Source organism: Calidris pugnax, unplaced genomic scaffold (genome assembly GCF_001431845.1).
Source record: "Calidris pugnax isolate Ruff unplaced genomic scaffold, ASM143184v1 scaffold197, whole genome shotgun sequence".
Lineage (NCBI taxonomy): Eukaryota > Metazoa > Chordata > Aves > Charadriiformes > Scolopacidae > Calidris > Calidris pugnax.
Window position 1 is genome coordinate 2,957,658 of NW_015090936.1, and position 16,976 is coordinate 2,974,633.

Genomic DNA, 16,976 nt, shown 5'->3' on the forward strand with positions numbered 1-16,976 from the left:
ATGTTCTCATTCAGCTCGTAGACTGCATATATATAGAAGCCAAAGATTTACCAAGACAAAGAAATTATGGTGCAACACACATACTCAGGAGTGATAACATACATCAAGATGGATCACAAGACTACTTCAGCATGGAAGTTTCTATATTTTAAGTAACAATGAAGGCAGAAACTGTGGCCACTTGCCTCTGATACCCGGGTTGCCCGGTCTTCCAATCATGCCAGGGGGTCCAGGAGTTCCTAACAGGCCCATTATACCTGGCTCTCCCCTTGAGCCTGTGGAATTGAAGCAATAGGAGCATATTTTTTAGTATTTGATCAGTGAAACAGAAAGCTTCAGAAAGTTATACGTGCCTGTCACTTAAGTGTTTCATTGCTTATTTTTTTTCTCCATTTCTGTAACATACTAAATAAGTTTTCCAGTCTTTAATGATATGAACAGCCCTTACACAAACAGTAAACCCCAAACTACCTAGATTAGTAGCTGCAACAGCTTCTATCAATGAGTGAAATAACTGACAGTGAGGATAATGTAGCTGGGTTATCCACACAGGGATGGGAGACCTGTAATGGGATGCAAAGGAAAGACATTCCTTTCTGCCTCAGGAACTGAAGGCTAGCTGGGATACAACTCCACTCAAATCACATCAGAAGTCTAGGTTTGCATAACTGAGTCAAATAATACATGTTTATCATTAGTTTTATAGATTGTATATATAGAAAGATATGTACCATCTCCTTCCCACAGAATAAAGAAGGATTTGATAGCAATGAAAAAACCTTTGTTAGAGATAAAAAGCATCATAGGACTGACTTTTTTTATTCTACAAATCAAATAAAACAGGCATTACCTACCTCACTTAAAGTTAGCTCTGGCTAACGTGACAGATTTTGATCTGACTCAACTCTGTCAGACCCAAGATCTGCACTTGCTTTTTAAGAAAAAGAGGATAGCATCCATAAGCTATCTGTTTGAAAAGGAATGCTGAGTAAGAACTAAACACTTTACACTTCCATTATGCTGGGGAGTTGCTTTAAATGTTAACTATTTCATGTCCTACTGCAAGGACATTACTGTACAAAAAACAATGTAAGGTAGCCCTCTGTTCTCAGAAGACTGTAATATAAAATTCCGTACTATGTCATGACAGCTTCAAGACATACTTGTCATTTAGGGAATGACAATTTATTTGTTTTCCATATAGACAGATCTCAGTGATATATGAAAGCTGTTGATAGAAAAGTATTTCAGCATCTTCAATTTGGAAAAGCATGACTGACACCCTTCTGCAGAGACTGACTTAATTTCTACATCAATCAATCCAAGTATTTGGGAAATCCTTACCTGGCACCCCAGAGATCCCTGGCCTTCCAGACTGTCCCCTGAGACCAGGTAATCCTGTATTTCCCTGAAGACCTATTAATCCAGGCTCCCCAGGCTTTCCATAGATTCCTGGGATACTCAAGCCAGGGGGACCAAGGTTTCCTTTTGAACCTTGTGAACCTCTTCCTCCTAAGAAAAATGCATGACAGTGCAGTATAGTACATCAATCTGAAAAATAAACCTTCATCTCTATCTTGCCATTATGAGAATGAAAAAAAATCCTCCTGTTTAAGGCAGATATTAGATCTGTAAGACAATATACACGTTTGGGAAATCTTTAGAGTTATGGATTGTTTGTCTGTTTGTTTTTTTAAAAGGCGGGGGGAAGGCGAGTAGACAATTCTTGTCTTTCTCAGAAAAAGAAGAAAAATCCAAACACGAAAACCCCACCAATTATGCATTCATCCTCTTAAAAAAAAAAAAAAGTAAAAAAAATAAAAAAATTGAAATATCTTTTTGAAGCCATATACAGGAGGACTATGCTAGGTATTCAAGTGTGCTTCTTTTGGACTGATAATCACACACAGTATATGCAGGTACTTTTGAGACCCTAAATTGTTTTTTACCTAGCTCAGCTCTTCCTCTGTTCTGTTTCTTTATCAATGACATTGCACCAAGGAATCTAAGTTCAGCCCCACATAGGAGACACAATGGAAATATGTTTTTTCCTGTGGAATTTGGGCCAGTTTGTGATTACTCTTTATATTATACAATGGAATCTGAATTGTAATCCATCTCAATCAGTGCATGTGTTTCCTTCCATCTGCAGAAAGTGCATCCTCTTTAAATGGACTCACATTTTCTTGCATACTGTCCTATAACTAATATCCCGAAACAAATTCAGTTCCCTCATGCCATTGGAAGGTAGAAACAAAATCCCAACCCACCCAGCTAAATGGCACATTTGATTCAGAAGGTCCTACCTGGTGGGCCTGTAGCTCCCTGGCCACCTGGCAAACCTGGCAGCCCAATAAGACATTCAGCAGGTTTCCCTGGAAAACCTGGATCTCCAGGAACTCCAGGTGAGCCACGGTCTCCTAAAAGAAATGAGACTGGATTCAAAACTATTTAATTAGAAGTTTCAGGCTTTGCGTAAGCATTGTTTGTCTTGGCTTCCCTTTCCTTAAAATAACTTGCTGTGTTCCTTGAGCTTGTTTGACAACGGTACCTCTTAGGCCGTCATCACCATCACGTCCAGCATTCCCTGGTAGGCCTGGAAGTCCTGGAAATCCAGTTTCACCTTTTGAGCCAGGAATGCCACGACCTCCTGGTGAACCCAGTCTACCTGGCTCTCCAGGAATAACCATGCCTGGGTCACCCTGCAACATAGAGAGAAATGTAAACAATCCACTATGTTTTGCAAATTTGCCAAAATATTTTCTTTGCTGTGTGATCAATTAACCTCTTTTATTAGGGGTTCTTTTACAATGTAATTTTTAATGGCTCCAATTCAGCAGACCAATTGGATGCTCTCTATCAACCAGCTGCAGGTTCTATACCAGGGGAGTAATTCATCTAGCTTTTGAACTTTATCTCCTCACTCTAAGAAATTGCTACCAAGCAAGGCAAGACACACTTCCCTCCATGTGGCCTTTACTGCATTGTGCTGTTTGCTGTAGCTGTGAAAACCTTCAGACCAGTATCTGAAAATTTGGTTAAGTTTGTGCAAATACAACTTTTCCTATATTTTTATCAAAATATTTATTGACATAATCAAGGTGAGCAACCAGTGTTGGAATCTTGGAATACTCAAAGTCAGTTGCTGGTTTTTTTCATTCTTCTGAACATTGTTTTCTATGAAGACTGGTTTTACCACAAATGCCCCGAGTCTATTCCCCAAATAGAAAGTTTGAATTAGTTTTTTTTAGGCTGACTGAACTGCTGGTTTTTTGAGTACTAGCTTTGAGTACCAGCAAATCAATATGTTCATAAAGCAGGTCAGTAGAGCTGAGCTTGTACCAGTCACTGATATACATAAACCAAAGGCCACTCCACATCTAGCCGTTCTGTGGTATAAAACACACATTAAATAATAATTTTTTTTAAAAAAGTCTACAGCCTTAAACTCCACACTCCATCATGTGAAAAAGCACACAAAAGAATGACATATGAGCACACAAAGAAATGCCACTTTTTCAAAACATTTAGGTGTTATTATTTTGTTCAATTTAGAATCCTGATTACAGAGTAGCCAAGAGCCCTATATTTACATATGCCATCAGTACATTAGCTTCAGTTCATCAGCAAGAGTGGCTGCAGTATTACCTCCAACCCACTTGCTTTATGCTTCAAATCAACAGATCACTTGCTATAATTAAATGCAAACTTGCTTGTCACTGAGCTCCATCAAATACATGCTTAATTGCAACTTCTGAATAGCCATCTTTTCAGAAGTTGTGGCCTCAAATTTTTGCTGTGCAAAAACTTGCAATGCAATATCCTCCTCGTGCTCTGAAAACCGCACTACCAAAACATCCCAAACACTGGGGAGTTCTGAAATCCCATATCTGAATGTAAAATTTTGACTTGAGGCCCTTTTTTATACAAAGAATTTAATTTCATAGTTTGTGCATCACTGGTCAGGAAACTCCTATATTCCTTACACTTAATTTATTTGCTCAGCATCACATTTAATGAATGGGACCTGTGGGAAAGTCTGTGCTGTATTTCCAACCAAACCTTCTCTCCTGGTTGTCCTAGGTTTCCAGCTCGGCCTGGATCTCCAATCTTTCCTTCACAACCTGGTGACCCTCTGCCTCCTGCAAGCCCTTTATTTCCTGCAAAAGGAATTAAATGGCAGCACAGATGTTACAGTTATCACCATATTTTACAAGTGGGTATTTGTATGGATGCAGTAATGACCCTCTGACACTAAAGTAGCTTACATAAGCTGAAGACAATATTGTGATTTCAGAGTTGCTGTGACACACTGCATCTTGTTCCTTACATATTTACTCAATGTTTACTCTAACGCTGCTTGGTTACTTTCTACAAATCAAGTATTTCACATGGAATGTTTTTTTTCAAAGTGAGGCTATTCTGATATCAGTTCCCCATTCTTTTCTTTAACAGCTTGGTAGTAGTTTTAGTATCAGAACTTAACTTCGCCCTCCTTCCCTGCCCCCCGTCCTGACAGGATTATGAACATTTGGCATTTGTTAATATTTCAGGTGTCCACAGGGCAGTTTGAATTTGCAAGAGAAATGGCCAATTTCACAGTATTCAAAATGCTTTCTGTTACCTGCAGATTAGAGCAGATATTGCATTGTATGTAACTAAAATTGATTAAAAATAAAGTACTGACACTTATACAGCTTTGTCTCTGTAACAGATAAACAGGTAAAGAGAATCCATCTGAAGTACGTGTGGCACTCAGACGTGCTGCACCTGTTTGGGCAGTATTCCAGGAAGCATCAAAGTCTTTTAAAATATTTTCCTACTGCTAGCTTTGATACTTGTTTCTCTGAAATACTTAAAAACATTTCAAACTTGCAATTTATATGCCTTAAGACAGTAAATTACAAGAATGCTAAAACCACTTCCCTGTATGATTAATGTTCATTGATATATATTTTTTAATTTGTTGATTGTTTTTAATGTGGACTGAAAAAAAAAAAATCAGATTTTTTGGGAGGTGTGCTTTTTTAAAAGATCAAAAAGCGTATTTTACCTTTTGGACCTGGGTTTCCAGGAAACCCAAGCCCTGGAAAGCCTGTGTCACCTGTTGGCCCTGGATGTCCTGAATCACCTTGCTGACCTCTTGCTCCAACTCTACCTGTATGAAGAAAATAAGAAAACTGTGATGTATCTTACCACAGAACATCAACTTGTAAGATTAGGTGTTATATAGTTTATCAATTAGGATACCACTGTAGATTATATTAGAACTTAGACACTATTTCTCCTCCACAGCAGATTTTCACAGTTAAAATGCTAAATTATGTTTACAGTATCAAAAGCAGGCATGAGTCTGTGGGTTAAGTTTTTATGCAATCTGCCCAAATTCCAGACTTCTAGGAACAATTACGTTCAAATCTTCCACTTGTTAAGAAGATACAACTACATTCTATAGGGTTGAGGCTTGTAACAGCAGCAACTAGCTACCATAAAGCTTCCAAGAAATTTTCTTATGCTGTTCAGGACAGCTTTAAAGATTATTGTTCTACAAAACCAAAGCAATGATGCCTTATGGTTAGCCTGAATGTCACTTACCGTCCTTCAGTGCATTCAAAAATTCTGCAAAAATTTAAAACACCAGCAACCAAAAAAGTCCCACCTAGAACCCAAGCCCAACACCCACCCAAAAATGGAAACACACATTCTTAATATCCTATAACAATGGTTAGTAACATTCATATCAAAAAAGGAACCAGGAAACTTGGTAATACAGTTACTTTTTTGACTGTGCCCCTGGCAAAGGCTGAGAAGGGCCAAGGGCTTGAGGAAGATTAAGAATACTTTAACCTAATTTTGTTCCTTTTGTTTTGAAGGTTGCAGCAGTCCCAGCATAGTTTTGGATATGCTTTTGTCAAAATTATGCCAGAGGTGCCTTTCTGGATACACAAGCTGCAACATATGCACCAGATGTTTCTGATTCTTGGAGGAACTAAGCTGTAGCGTAGGACTACATGGAATCTTGAAAGGGAATGTGACAGCTAATTCCATAGTTTCTGTACCACAGAAATCCTTTTTATAGTTATTTAAAAGTAAGCCAATGGTTTTATATGGCCAGATCTGGGAGAGAAATCCCAACCAGTGAAATTTACTGCATTTAGTGCAGATGTACTCACCAGGCAGTCCTGGGGGTCCAGGTAAACCATCTGGTCCTTGAGGTCCTGGCAATGCAGGTAATGGAGTTACCCTAGTGGTCTCTCCTTTCAGACCTTCAGCAAATACAAAATTAAAGATTACAAAGCCTTATAGTTTGGCAACAGGTAATCTTAAGCACTAAAAATATTAGTAATCAATCTACTTGGTTAAAAATGCAGTCTTCTACACTTCCCATATTTCTGAAGCTCAACAGACTTTGAAAAGCGTTCAGATCCTGGCTTTATTATAAAGCAAAAGAATTTTATTGACATCAAGTCCACCTGCAGTCTTTCAGCCCTCCTCCAGTCTAGTGGAGACCCTTCTGGGTCAGCAGGAAAGCACAAAGTCAGCAGGAAAATGATACAATTGAGAAATGCTTAATCTGCATCTCCATTTCATAAAGATTTAATGGGTACTCCCTTTAAGAAACCTTGAATATATCTGCCACCCAACTTTGTGTTCTTCCAGATTACGCTGGCCTATAAATACGTACACTGGTATGTTTTCAGCACTTAAAAATGATTAAGTTCTTCATATCTTAGAATCATAGAATCATAGAATTGTCTAGGATGGAAGGGACCTTAAAGATCATCTAGTCCAACCATCAACCTAACTCTGACAAAATAAGAAATAAGCAATAAAAAAATCACTAAACCATATTCCTGAGGACCATGTCATCTTCACCTACTGACTTTGCTAACATTAATAATGATGACTGGATGCATATTTAAAGAACTTTTTTTTTTTCATGATAAAGACAGTCAAGCACTTGAGCAAGTTGCCCAGAGATGAGGTGCTGGCTTTGTCCTTGGAGGTTTTCAAGGTCCAACTGGATAATGCCTTGAATAACTTGGTCTGAACTTACAGCTGACCCTGCTCTGAACAGGATTTTGATCTAAAGACTTCATAGGGTTCTTTCTAACTTCAGTTATCTTATGAGCCTAAGACTTTTGCTATTAGCTCCAGTGGGACCAAATTTGGAACAATGCTGTGGAAATCTCACAGCAAGAACAACGTCCTATGTTTCAGAAATTATGTTTTTGACTTCAATCCATCTCTGCAATTTCAATCAAGTACTCTTTAAGATAGGTAAAGCATGTTAAAATAGGAAGGTACAAACCAGCTTCTCCAGGTAATCCAGGTGGACCAGGTATTCCTTTAGAGCCTTTGAAACCTCTTATTCCTTGTGGTCCATATCCTGGAAGTCCAGGAAGCCCCATCTCTCCAGGAAGACCAACATTGCCAGGCAATCCAGGGAGTCCTCTATCTCCTTTTGAACCAGCCAATCCCTATTAATGATTACAGGTGTACGTATACAAAGTGTTACTTGCTTTCCACACCAACTTTCATAACAAAACATCCAATTCTCTGTCTGAGTATAATCTTGCACTACTTTAATAACAGAGTAGCTCTGCTAATTTAAGAGGAATTTTTCCTCTGATTTACTTAGGATTAAAAGAATGTAAATTTTAATATCAATGGTTACAAATAGAGGGTATTAAGAGTGAAACAGTACAAATAAATACAGCAGCTTCGTTTTTCAATAGCTGTACGCTGTGTACTTTTTTCTTTTTAAAACAGGTTTGAGAAAAAAACCAAAACACCTCAGCTCAGATTTTCCGGGAATACTGTGGAGTCAGGTTTAGAGATAGTTATATCTGAATCGCTTTAACAGATTCTCAGCTGACACAACACAACAATAATTGTTATTTTTTGATTCTGCTGAACAAAAAGATGATTCTTAGTGAAGATTATGCTTCCAGTTTTATGGTTAGTCCTCCCAACTTTTTTGGTTTCTCTCAGCCCTGACTGAAGGTTAAACTCCTCAAGACTGTACAGAACTATTTGAATTACTATTTCCTTTTAAGCATTTTAAGTAGTTGGGAAAACTGTCTTTAAAAAAACCCAAAAAACCCAAAAGCAAATCTTATTCATCATAGGAATACAAGGTAACTCTGTAATATAAATATCCAAACTAACACCACAATAGACTGCTGAGGTTTTTCAGCAACACGCACCTACACTAGCCTCATGTCTCTCTGGTATTACATAAGAATATCTACTTTCATTCTTTCCTGCATATTGATTATGCATATTGATTGCTAGAGTAGAGCATAGTACCCTTAAGTCAGGTACTAAGTCAGTTAAACTACCTGAATAGATTAAAAAACTGTTATTCAAGATACAAATACTGACTTAGTTTTTCATGAATTCTGTATTAATTACAAACAGTGCGTACCCACCTCTTCACCTTTAGAACCCTTGGATCCTTTAGAGCCAGTTCTCCCCAGAAGTCCACTTGAACCTTTTCTTCCTTTGTCTCCCCTGGCCCCTGGATCTCCTCGCTCACCTTTTGGCCCTTCGGGATACACATATCCTGGCTCACCTTTTGATCCTTTATGTCCTTGATCTCCTCTAAAACCTGGAGGTCCCTGGAACAGAGCAATCAAAAGAATTTCAGTACTAGACACATGTCAGCTGTTTTCAGGCTTGCCTTTTTTTTTTTTTTAAATTAAATACCTGATAGTGGTTCTCTTTGTTCTCACCTTTTTCACTGTAACAGCACATCAATGAACAGGGGATTTTGGAGCTTTTTTTGTTTTTGTATTTTTCTCCTGCGTTTATTCCAGTTGGACCTGATTATCATTTCATTTAGGCTACTATAAGCAGGAATGATGCAGGATCATTTAACGGATCAGACTGTTAGCTACCTGGTTGTGCTTCGGTGGCACAAAAAGAAGGACAGGAAAGTACCTTAAAATCTAATTACAGGTGTCTCCTCCATGTGGGAATATCTCCCCAGGAACACTGTAACCGCCACAGTTAGTGCTACTTATAGTTAACTTCTCCTCTCCTTTCTTTCCCCCTCAGGATACAAAGTGGGTTCTCTATCCCAGCCAAAACTAGTGCAAGCTGAAAACATGCTGGGTTCTAGTGATCTTGGGCTCATGAACTCTTGGCAGCCTTCTGGAAAAGCCCGTGTGTAGACTCATTCAGCACCTGTACTGCAACCACCACAATAAATACTTGTGCATGACTTTTTTTTTGTTGGACAGTACCAACTGTAATTTCCCATAAATAATTACTACTACAGGCATAAGTTAGAACAAGCAAATGGTATGTCTGTGGCAGCAGCTGTCAGCCTTCCTTCTTCATAATGTTTCCCAAGAGGGAATGTCCTTTGCACCCCTGAAGAGGGTATTATGAGAAGGAAGCTCCTCTGCACAGCTGGGGCTTGAGCAAGTCCTGAGTATGCTGGAAACAGAAGTAGTAAGAAGTCTGACAAAAATCACAGCACACAAAACTCTATATATGCTTCACAGCCACTGCCATGATTATAGAATTATGTAGATGAGCAGAAGTTAACTGTAAACTACCCATACCAGGCAGAAGCAGCAGCCTAGCCATCACGAAATGCAGCACAGGTTAATCACACATGTATTTACCTGCCCTGCTGCCTGGGCTGTGCTTCTTACTGCACTGAGCAAAATAGGCTCCTGTAAAGCCAGGTCACCGTACCTTACAGTCTCTACCTAGGCCTTCCATGCAGACATATCCATTACTAGAGAAAGAAAACTGTTGAGATCACCCAGTATGTCACTGCATGTAACAGCAACCATGAGGTTTCTTTGAAATAATTCTTGTGCAATCTGAAAAATAATCTGAAAAACCAAAGTCTTACTTGAGCTCCTGGAAACCCTGGTGCTCCTGAAGAACCTGGAGAACCCTTTGGACCTGTTGTTCCTTCTCTACCTGCAAAAGAAACAGCATATTTTGTGATGAAAATTGAAAAAATGGACATGGATTTTGACAAGCTCCAGTAATCACACCCAGCATTGAATGTTTCTGCTTGTTACATTGACTGCATCATCATAGACTGATTCATTGCCTAAGCCTATTAGCATTCTGACTTCACATCTTTTATGGCTTGTGCTCATATCAGTGGATGGAGCTGCATCAGGCTCTCACACTCATCACAACCTCAGGGCTAGTTCAAGGACTGCAGGCTGCAGACATGCCCATACCTGATTCTCATGCTAAAAGCAAAATCATTGGCATTTCCTACTATCCTGTCAGAAACAAGACAATTTACCAGGCACGCCATCCTGCCCATGTGGCCCAGGAGAACCAGGACGACCAGGTATTCCTGGAACATAGCTGCAATCAGTACACACATGAGCATCATCACCTGAAATGAAAACAATTCATTAGTAGTTCCACACAAAATCACTCCCAAGCCTAACTAATGCGTTACATAGTCTGTTACAGAGGACAGGTAACACTTTTTGGTCAGACAGTGGCAGAATCACGGCCTTAATTTTGTTGGGAGATGACTTCCAACAAAATACAAAATTGCCTGCGGTCAGACAGTGAATCAGAACTGATTACATTTAATTAAAACTGCAGGAACACCCAGTTTAAATTCAATTCTAGTTTTAGTAAACCGTTTGAGTACAGTCACTCTGCTGATAAGCCAAATTTTCTCAACAGAAGGAAAGGATATTGGCTTAAACCAAAGGATATTGGCAAGCTCCATAACAGCCTGTGTGACTTTAATGGCTAGCAAGCGGCAAAGAGACTCAGCATCTCCTGTGGTGAAGTTTGCAGAAGGAACTTTCTCTCGGAGAACAACTGTTCATGTTTAATATAACAATATGACAACCCTAGCATAATTGTAGGGTTTTATACCCTACTGTAATAATTGTTTGTTCCAGTGAAGATCTAAGCCCTGCTGCAGTGCAGCACAACGGGTGTGCAGCACTGGCACGTGCACTGCTCTTTTAGCTGCTGTTTACTGTAAGGGCAGGAAGACATCTTGCTATTCCTCATCAATTTTCTTAAATCTCTGAACTCAAATGGCTTAAGAGGTAAATTTCATTCAAAATCTCATGAGGATCCATGAAGATTACTGGACTGCACCATCAACTTCTGAGTGATAGTTTTCTGAAACTGACCTTTCATGCCAGTATCTCCTGGAGGTCCCGGAGGTCCTGTACACCCTGGCTCTCCAGGTGGTCCTGGTAGGCCTGTTCTAAATGTTACTCTACCTGTTAATGAAATGAGCATGGCACCATTACATGAGCAGATTATTCAGACAATTCTCTAGTTGCTAAGAGGGGAAAAAAAGTGCAGGGATGAGCTGGAGTATTCTGATCCTTAAGGATCCCTCACAACTTGAGATATTCTATGATTCATTTAAAAAATAGAACTACCTGGACAAATACAAAAGACCTGCAACTGGAAATATTTCAGGATAAATATGATAATGCCAAAGAAAACCTCAGCAGACTGTTCCATCCATCTGTCTAGCCTGTAAAAAGCATAGTCGCTTCTGGGGAAAGTATTTCCATTTTATTTGAATCAACAGAAACATAATTCTTTCTTTTACCATGAATGGAAGGGAAACTTTTTTAAATCCTAAATTATTAATGCTGTTCAAGTATCTTTGACACATTTATTCTGGCATATTTACTATTAATTTGGAAAAACAGAGCGTGCACTGAGCTCTTCCTAAGGTGATGCATTTGGAGGATAAATACATTTTTCAAAGAGAGAGAAAAGGGAAGCACTACATTGGTATTGCTTCAGAAAAACTTTTTTTGGCCATACCACATGTAAAATAAACATGATGTTATTGGTACTCCTAGTTAAAGAGGTATTCCTACGTAGTAATTTTATTAGAATTTTTATAAACTGCTACTGTTTTATTTTCATGCTGGCAGAACTTCAAGCCTGCTCTAAGGCCTGCTAAGACCTCTGGAGGCATGCAAGTGATTTTTCTAGCTTTCAGATTAGCCCCTTCTGAATTTACTTTTACAGATTTACTACAGCCCTTGGAATGATTAATTTAAAGAACAGATTTTCTCTCATTAGTCTTTCCTGGTTTTATGCACCAGAGTTTTATAGTCAGAGTTATACAAAAAGGTAAGAAATCTTTATACTGGGAAGTCATTGTATTTTCCCTACAGAATCTCATTAGCAGTGGAGGACAGACCTTTGCTACATACGATTTCATGAGAATCCTAAAACAAAATTTCCAATGAGAAATTATATTCGACCATATTACTCAAAACATACTCTATAAATAAGGTATTTATATAATCTCATATATTAGATATTGAGATGACTCTGGATCTGTTCTCGTTCATCATAATGTAGAATACTGAAATGTCACCTGGTTCTCCTGGAGGACCTGGTAATCCAACAGGACCAGGTCTGCCAGTAATACCAGGTAGTCCTGGAGGGCCTACAATACACAAGCCAGCTTGTCCTTTTTCTCCTTTTGCTCCTTTTGGCCCAGGAAATCCTGGGGGACCTCTCAGACCAGGTCTTGTCACACCTAACCAAAGAGGAAAAAATACAAAAATAAAGTTAAAGAAGAAGTGGAATTTCAAAGCAAAGTAAATGCTCAATAGAATGAGTGAGAGATAAACATACTGAGTTCATCCTACAAATCTTTTTTATCTTGTAACATATTAAATAATGACAATGAGACTGTTAAGAAATTTAAAAATTATCTTTAACCTCTCCTTAAATGCTTGGCCCATCAAAGCTTTTGGATGAGATTTTTTTACCACTCAGAGATACCTCTCAAGTCATCTGAAGTTAAGATTCCACAAAGCTGGTTCAGTATAACAGGCAGGAAGAACAAAGTGTCTTATTGTTGGTACTGGATCATTGTACATACCTGGTCTACCAGCATACCCGGGAGGACCCTGTGGCCCTGCAAAAGCAATGTATTTAGAACTTGAATTAAACCACTGTATACTCTGCAAAATCACTACTCAATAATATTGACTGCAAACTTTGGGCTTCTGCATTTCAAGCTTACTTTATCTTTTAAGAATTTGTTTTTGCCTGAATAGGCACCTACCACTTATGCATCCGTTGCATACTGACAATTCTCACTGAAATCTGGCAAGATAAGGATGTTTACAACAGATAGGAATAGGATCCACCACATTTATCTAAGGTGGGGATGCACACAGTTACTTGAGAATGATTTTACATGACTTTACAGGCCTGCAAACTTGCTTATTTTTGCCACTATTATTTGCTCTAGTAAATATACCACCTCTTAACAATGCATTAATTTCTTTGCAAGGCTCAGCTTTCCCGTTGTCATCCCTTGGAAATACATAAGTAGATTTATAGCAACAAAGTGTATTCACTGAATGCAACACAATCACTTGGATACATAAATATTCCTAAAACTAGAACACCAAAACACAGAAAGCAAGGACTTGCTAGATGTGTACGAGACGGTCTACAAGATGCTGCCTCAGAGTTCAGCCCACAAGTCCTTGTTATATTGTGTTACAGCTCAAATAATAAATCAGTACATTTTAATTTTACAGCATGGCCAAAATAAACATAATAAAAACTTGATAGCAAGAGACAAACTATGAAAGCTACCAAAAAAAAAAGAGAAAAAAATACATGATCTTTAAGAGGAGACTTACAGCCCTGATGGTTTGCCTATGGCAAACAAAATAATGTGCTGATGCAGCAGTCCACTAAAGTCATGAGACAGGATGTCAGTGAGCTTATTTGCTCAACTCAGTGCAAAGGAGCGTGCCAGATTCATTATTTTTAAAAGGAAACACAGCCATAAATCAAAGTCTCAGGAAACATTTCAATTCTGCAATTTGCTTGGAGCAATTTGGAAATACTCTTGTAAAGGCAGAAGCAGGTTGCTGGGCGCTCAAGAACCCAGCCTGCAACAAGCCCTTTGAGTGGACAGCTCTTACTAAGAGATTCTAATTGTGATGTCCCACTCACCAGGCATGCCACGTTGACCTTTTGGTCCTGGAGGTCCAGGGGGTCCTTCATCTCCTTTTTCACCAATCACAGTGTCATAATACTCTGTCTTAAGAGAAAGATGGTAAAAGAAAGAATAGTAAGAATGAAGAGAGAAGCACAGTACCTCATATTGAACATTTCATTAGAACAACATTATGATCTCATTCATAATTTTGATGTTGCAACACCATGAGACCTAACTACCTAATCACATGGTAGTTACAAGGTGCCAGAAATGAAATCATAATTGTTATAGACAGGTAATGTCAAGAGGCTGTGAAAACATGTAGGGCTAAGATTTCAGCTCAATTCCTCAGCTCCCAGAAAACTCCTCTGCCTGCAGATGCAATTATATAGGCAAAATATAAGCTGAATACCCCATCAAAAATATTATGGTAGCACAAAGTAGAAAATATTCTTGAGAGAAACCTCTAGGAATGGCCTAGTCTATTCCATTGGCTCAAAGGAGCATCATTTATATCTAGACTACTCTTTTCAATAATCATACATGGAAACAGACATAAATCAACCACTTCATGCACATATGCATTAAAATGTCATTCCTATAAAGATGAATACTTAATTTATTAAATTTTAATATTATGATGTTTCAAAGTTTCTACAAATGAGAGGCAAAATCAAAAGGCAATTTGCTGTAATTATTTTTTTTTTTTTTAACAACCCCAAATTTTTGCTCTCTTCTGGATTATTTTGCATGAGCACCATTACTGGCAAATCACTATTATAATAATTATTATGCCTTGATATAAAAACATCACACTGAAATATAAGCTGACTACTAATGTATCAATTTTAAAAGGAATAAGAAACTGCTTAAAATTAAAATTCAAAATGTTTACCTTTCTCCTGTATGTTTTTTGAAAAGCAGTGGTTTTTTAGTACTCTCTCAATATCATAAATGAATCAGCTTTTTACAAAGTTACTTCTTAGGAACAATTTGGACAAAAGGTTTCCATTAGGTGTACATGGGGCCTTTAAGTAAACCACTAGTGAGGTAGCATGACTAGACAGAGAACTTGTATTCATGGCATCTCTTTTTTTTTTTTTTTTTTTTCTTAGGATTTTAAAATTAACACCAGCTGTCCTGGAACTGATTAGAGATTGTTTTAGAAATTAACTCCTGTTCTGCGACAGTCCATACTCCTGTCAAAATTGTTGGAACTGAGTGAGGTCTAACCAGGCTCTGATTGTGCATTCAGCTTCACATGAAGGAAGATGCCATCTCTGTGAGCCTCCCAGCAACATCACTACTTTGAGAAAGCCATCCCTCAATTAGAGTATCATAGGACGTCCATTATTGTGTCATACAGTCAGTTTTTCTTATTTTTAATTGAATGGTTTAGAAAAATGATATGATGAAGATAATTTACACTTACTCGACCACAAGCTCCAGGTGGACCAGGGTTCCCTTTCATCCCCTTCATCAGAGGACAGAAATGGGTTTGTTTATTGGAAACAATACACGACATGACATTTGGTACCCACTGTTACTTTAGTACATTGCTCATAACATTAAAGAACTTCTACTCCTGACCAGTCCTTCACCACCCAAATCGCTGTTCTTTACACAACTCTTCAGCTAGTTATATACACTAAAAATTGCAGGAACACACATCAGCAGGCATAGATGGACACCAGATCAAACACATAATCTAGTTCTGCTGATCCATACTTTATTCCATGATATCATTACTTGTCATCCGTTAGGTAAAGTAAAATGTATTATATACACAGTGATAAATAAAATGATATAATAACCCCAGAACATACTTTATCCCCATCCTCAAAAGCAACAACAAAACCATTAGATGATACCTTAGCTCCTTGCCTGCCAGTCAGTCCTGGTCTGCCCTGTTCACCCCTTTGTCCCTGCAGGTGACAGTACACAATTTTATGAAGATTAATCTTTTAGCACAGCCATCAGTAATACCTAAAACGGAAAGCTGCAATCTTTCATGGCAATGGCAAGTGAGTGCGACGTGCCCAGGGGAAGAAATCCCAGGGCAGGACATGGTTTGGGTGCAGTTCCGTGTCTGTGGGAAATACTGCAGGTCTCTTATCCAAACCTGCCTTTGTAACAGCCCACTCCACCCACCCCAAAGTTGAGCAGGCTCTGATTTGTTCTACGTCTGCAAACTACTATTTCTGAAAGGGGAGAAACTGAACACAATGTAAGACTTTCACATTCAGTAACTCCCTTTCCCAAAACTTGGTCAGTCTGCACGATGGTGCCAATCTCAAGAGTTGTAAGCAAGACCAGGAGAGGTCTGCTGCTGCTGCTGCTAAGGCTTTCTGCAAGTGTGTACATGCAAGGAAAAGGCACTTCTTGGAGGCTTATGCAGTTGAATTCGCTGCTAGTTAGTAAAGCTGAAATAGGACCAGAGCAATGACATGTCTTTGTCATGACACAAAGTTTAGCTGAGATAGTAGAACTTTGCGGTCTGTCACCCCATGTTCTTTGTCAGACTGGCCTGTGTTTAGACTGTTGGCAAAGGTCATTTTGGTATGATGAAGACAATGTCTTAGAGATACATGGAACAGGCTATTCTGACACTAAGAATTTTGATAAGGTGTTTGTAAGTTTACTGTGACCCTAATGATGTCGTTAAAGTGGAAGTGAAGTAAATATCGAAGAATTTATATTTAAGCAATTGAATACAGTATTCCAAATACATCTGAACAACTTCAGCTTTTAAATTAGTACACAAACAGGATAAAAAATTTTTTAACTAAAAATTTTTTAACTAAAATTAAGAACTATATGATGACAAGATGACAGTTTTAAAATAAATCAGTCATTTTGTTTCACGGCAAGGTAGCTGTGACCTTGGCGATAACTTTTCTTTGTAAAAGAATATATTTGATTCTAGTGATTAAAAATTATTCATTTTGCTTCTTGATTTATGCTGAAGGTGTAACACTTTTGCAAAAATTTCAATATGACTAGCCAGAACTAAACT

At 38.4% G+C, this 16,976-nt stretch overlaps 1 protein-coding gene across 1 annotated transcript in view; it reads right to left on the reverse strand.

Annotated features, from left to right (window-relative positions):
- Nucleotides 1-15,431, reverse strand: part of COL4A3 (collagen, type IV, alpha 3 (Goodpasture antigen)) — a 31,442-nt gene extending 16,011 nt beyond the window's left edge. The window contains exons 1-16 of the mRNA XM_014951741.1: nucleotides 15,393-15,431; nucleotides 13,975-14,062; nucleotides 12,881-12,916; nucleotides 12,368-12,532; nucleotides 11,148-11,240; nucleotides 10,286-10,381; nucleotides 9,875-9,945; nucleotides 8,436-8,624; nucleotides 7,313-7,481; nucleotides 6,174-6,266; nucleotides 5,054-5,158; nucleotides 4,063-4,160; nucleotides 2,552-2,702; nucleotides 2,307-2,420; nucleotides 1,345-1,512; nucleotides 186-275 (exon numbers count right to left, since the gene is read on the reverse strand). Of these exons, the coding sequence (XP_014807227.1) occupies nucleotides 186-275; nucleotides 1,345-1,512; nucleotides 2,307-2,420; nucleotides 2,552-2,702; nucleotides 4,063-4,160; nucleotides 5,054-5,158; nucleotides 6,174-6,266; nucleotides 7,313-7,481; nucleotides 8,436-8,624; nucleotides 9,875-9,945; nucleotides 10,286-10,381; nucleotides 11,148-11,240; nucleotides 12,368-12,532; nucleotides 12,881-12,916; nucleotides 13,975-14,062; nucleotides 15,393-15,431 (1,765 nt within the window). The remainder of the gene's footprint in view (nucleotides 1-185; nucleotides 276-1,344; nucleotides 1,513-2,306; nucleotides 2,421-2,551; nucleotides 2,703-4,062; nucleotides 4,161-5,053; nucleotides 5,159-6,173; nucleotides 6,267-7,312; nucleotides 7,482-8,435; nucleotides 8,625-9,874; nucleotides 9,946-10,285; nucleotides 10,382-11,147; nucleotides 11,241-12,367; nucleotides 12,533-12,880; nucleotides 12,917-13,974; nucleotides 14,063-15,392) is intronic.
- Between the last annotated feature and the right edge of the window lie 1,545 nt (nucleotides 15,432-16,976).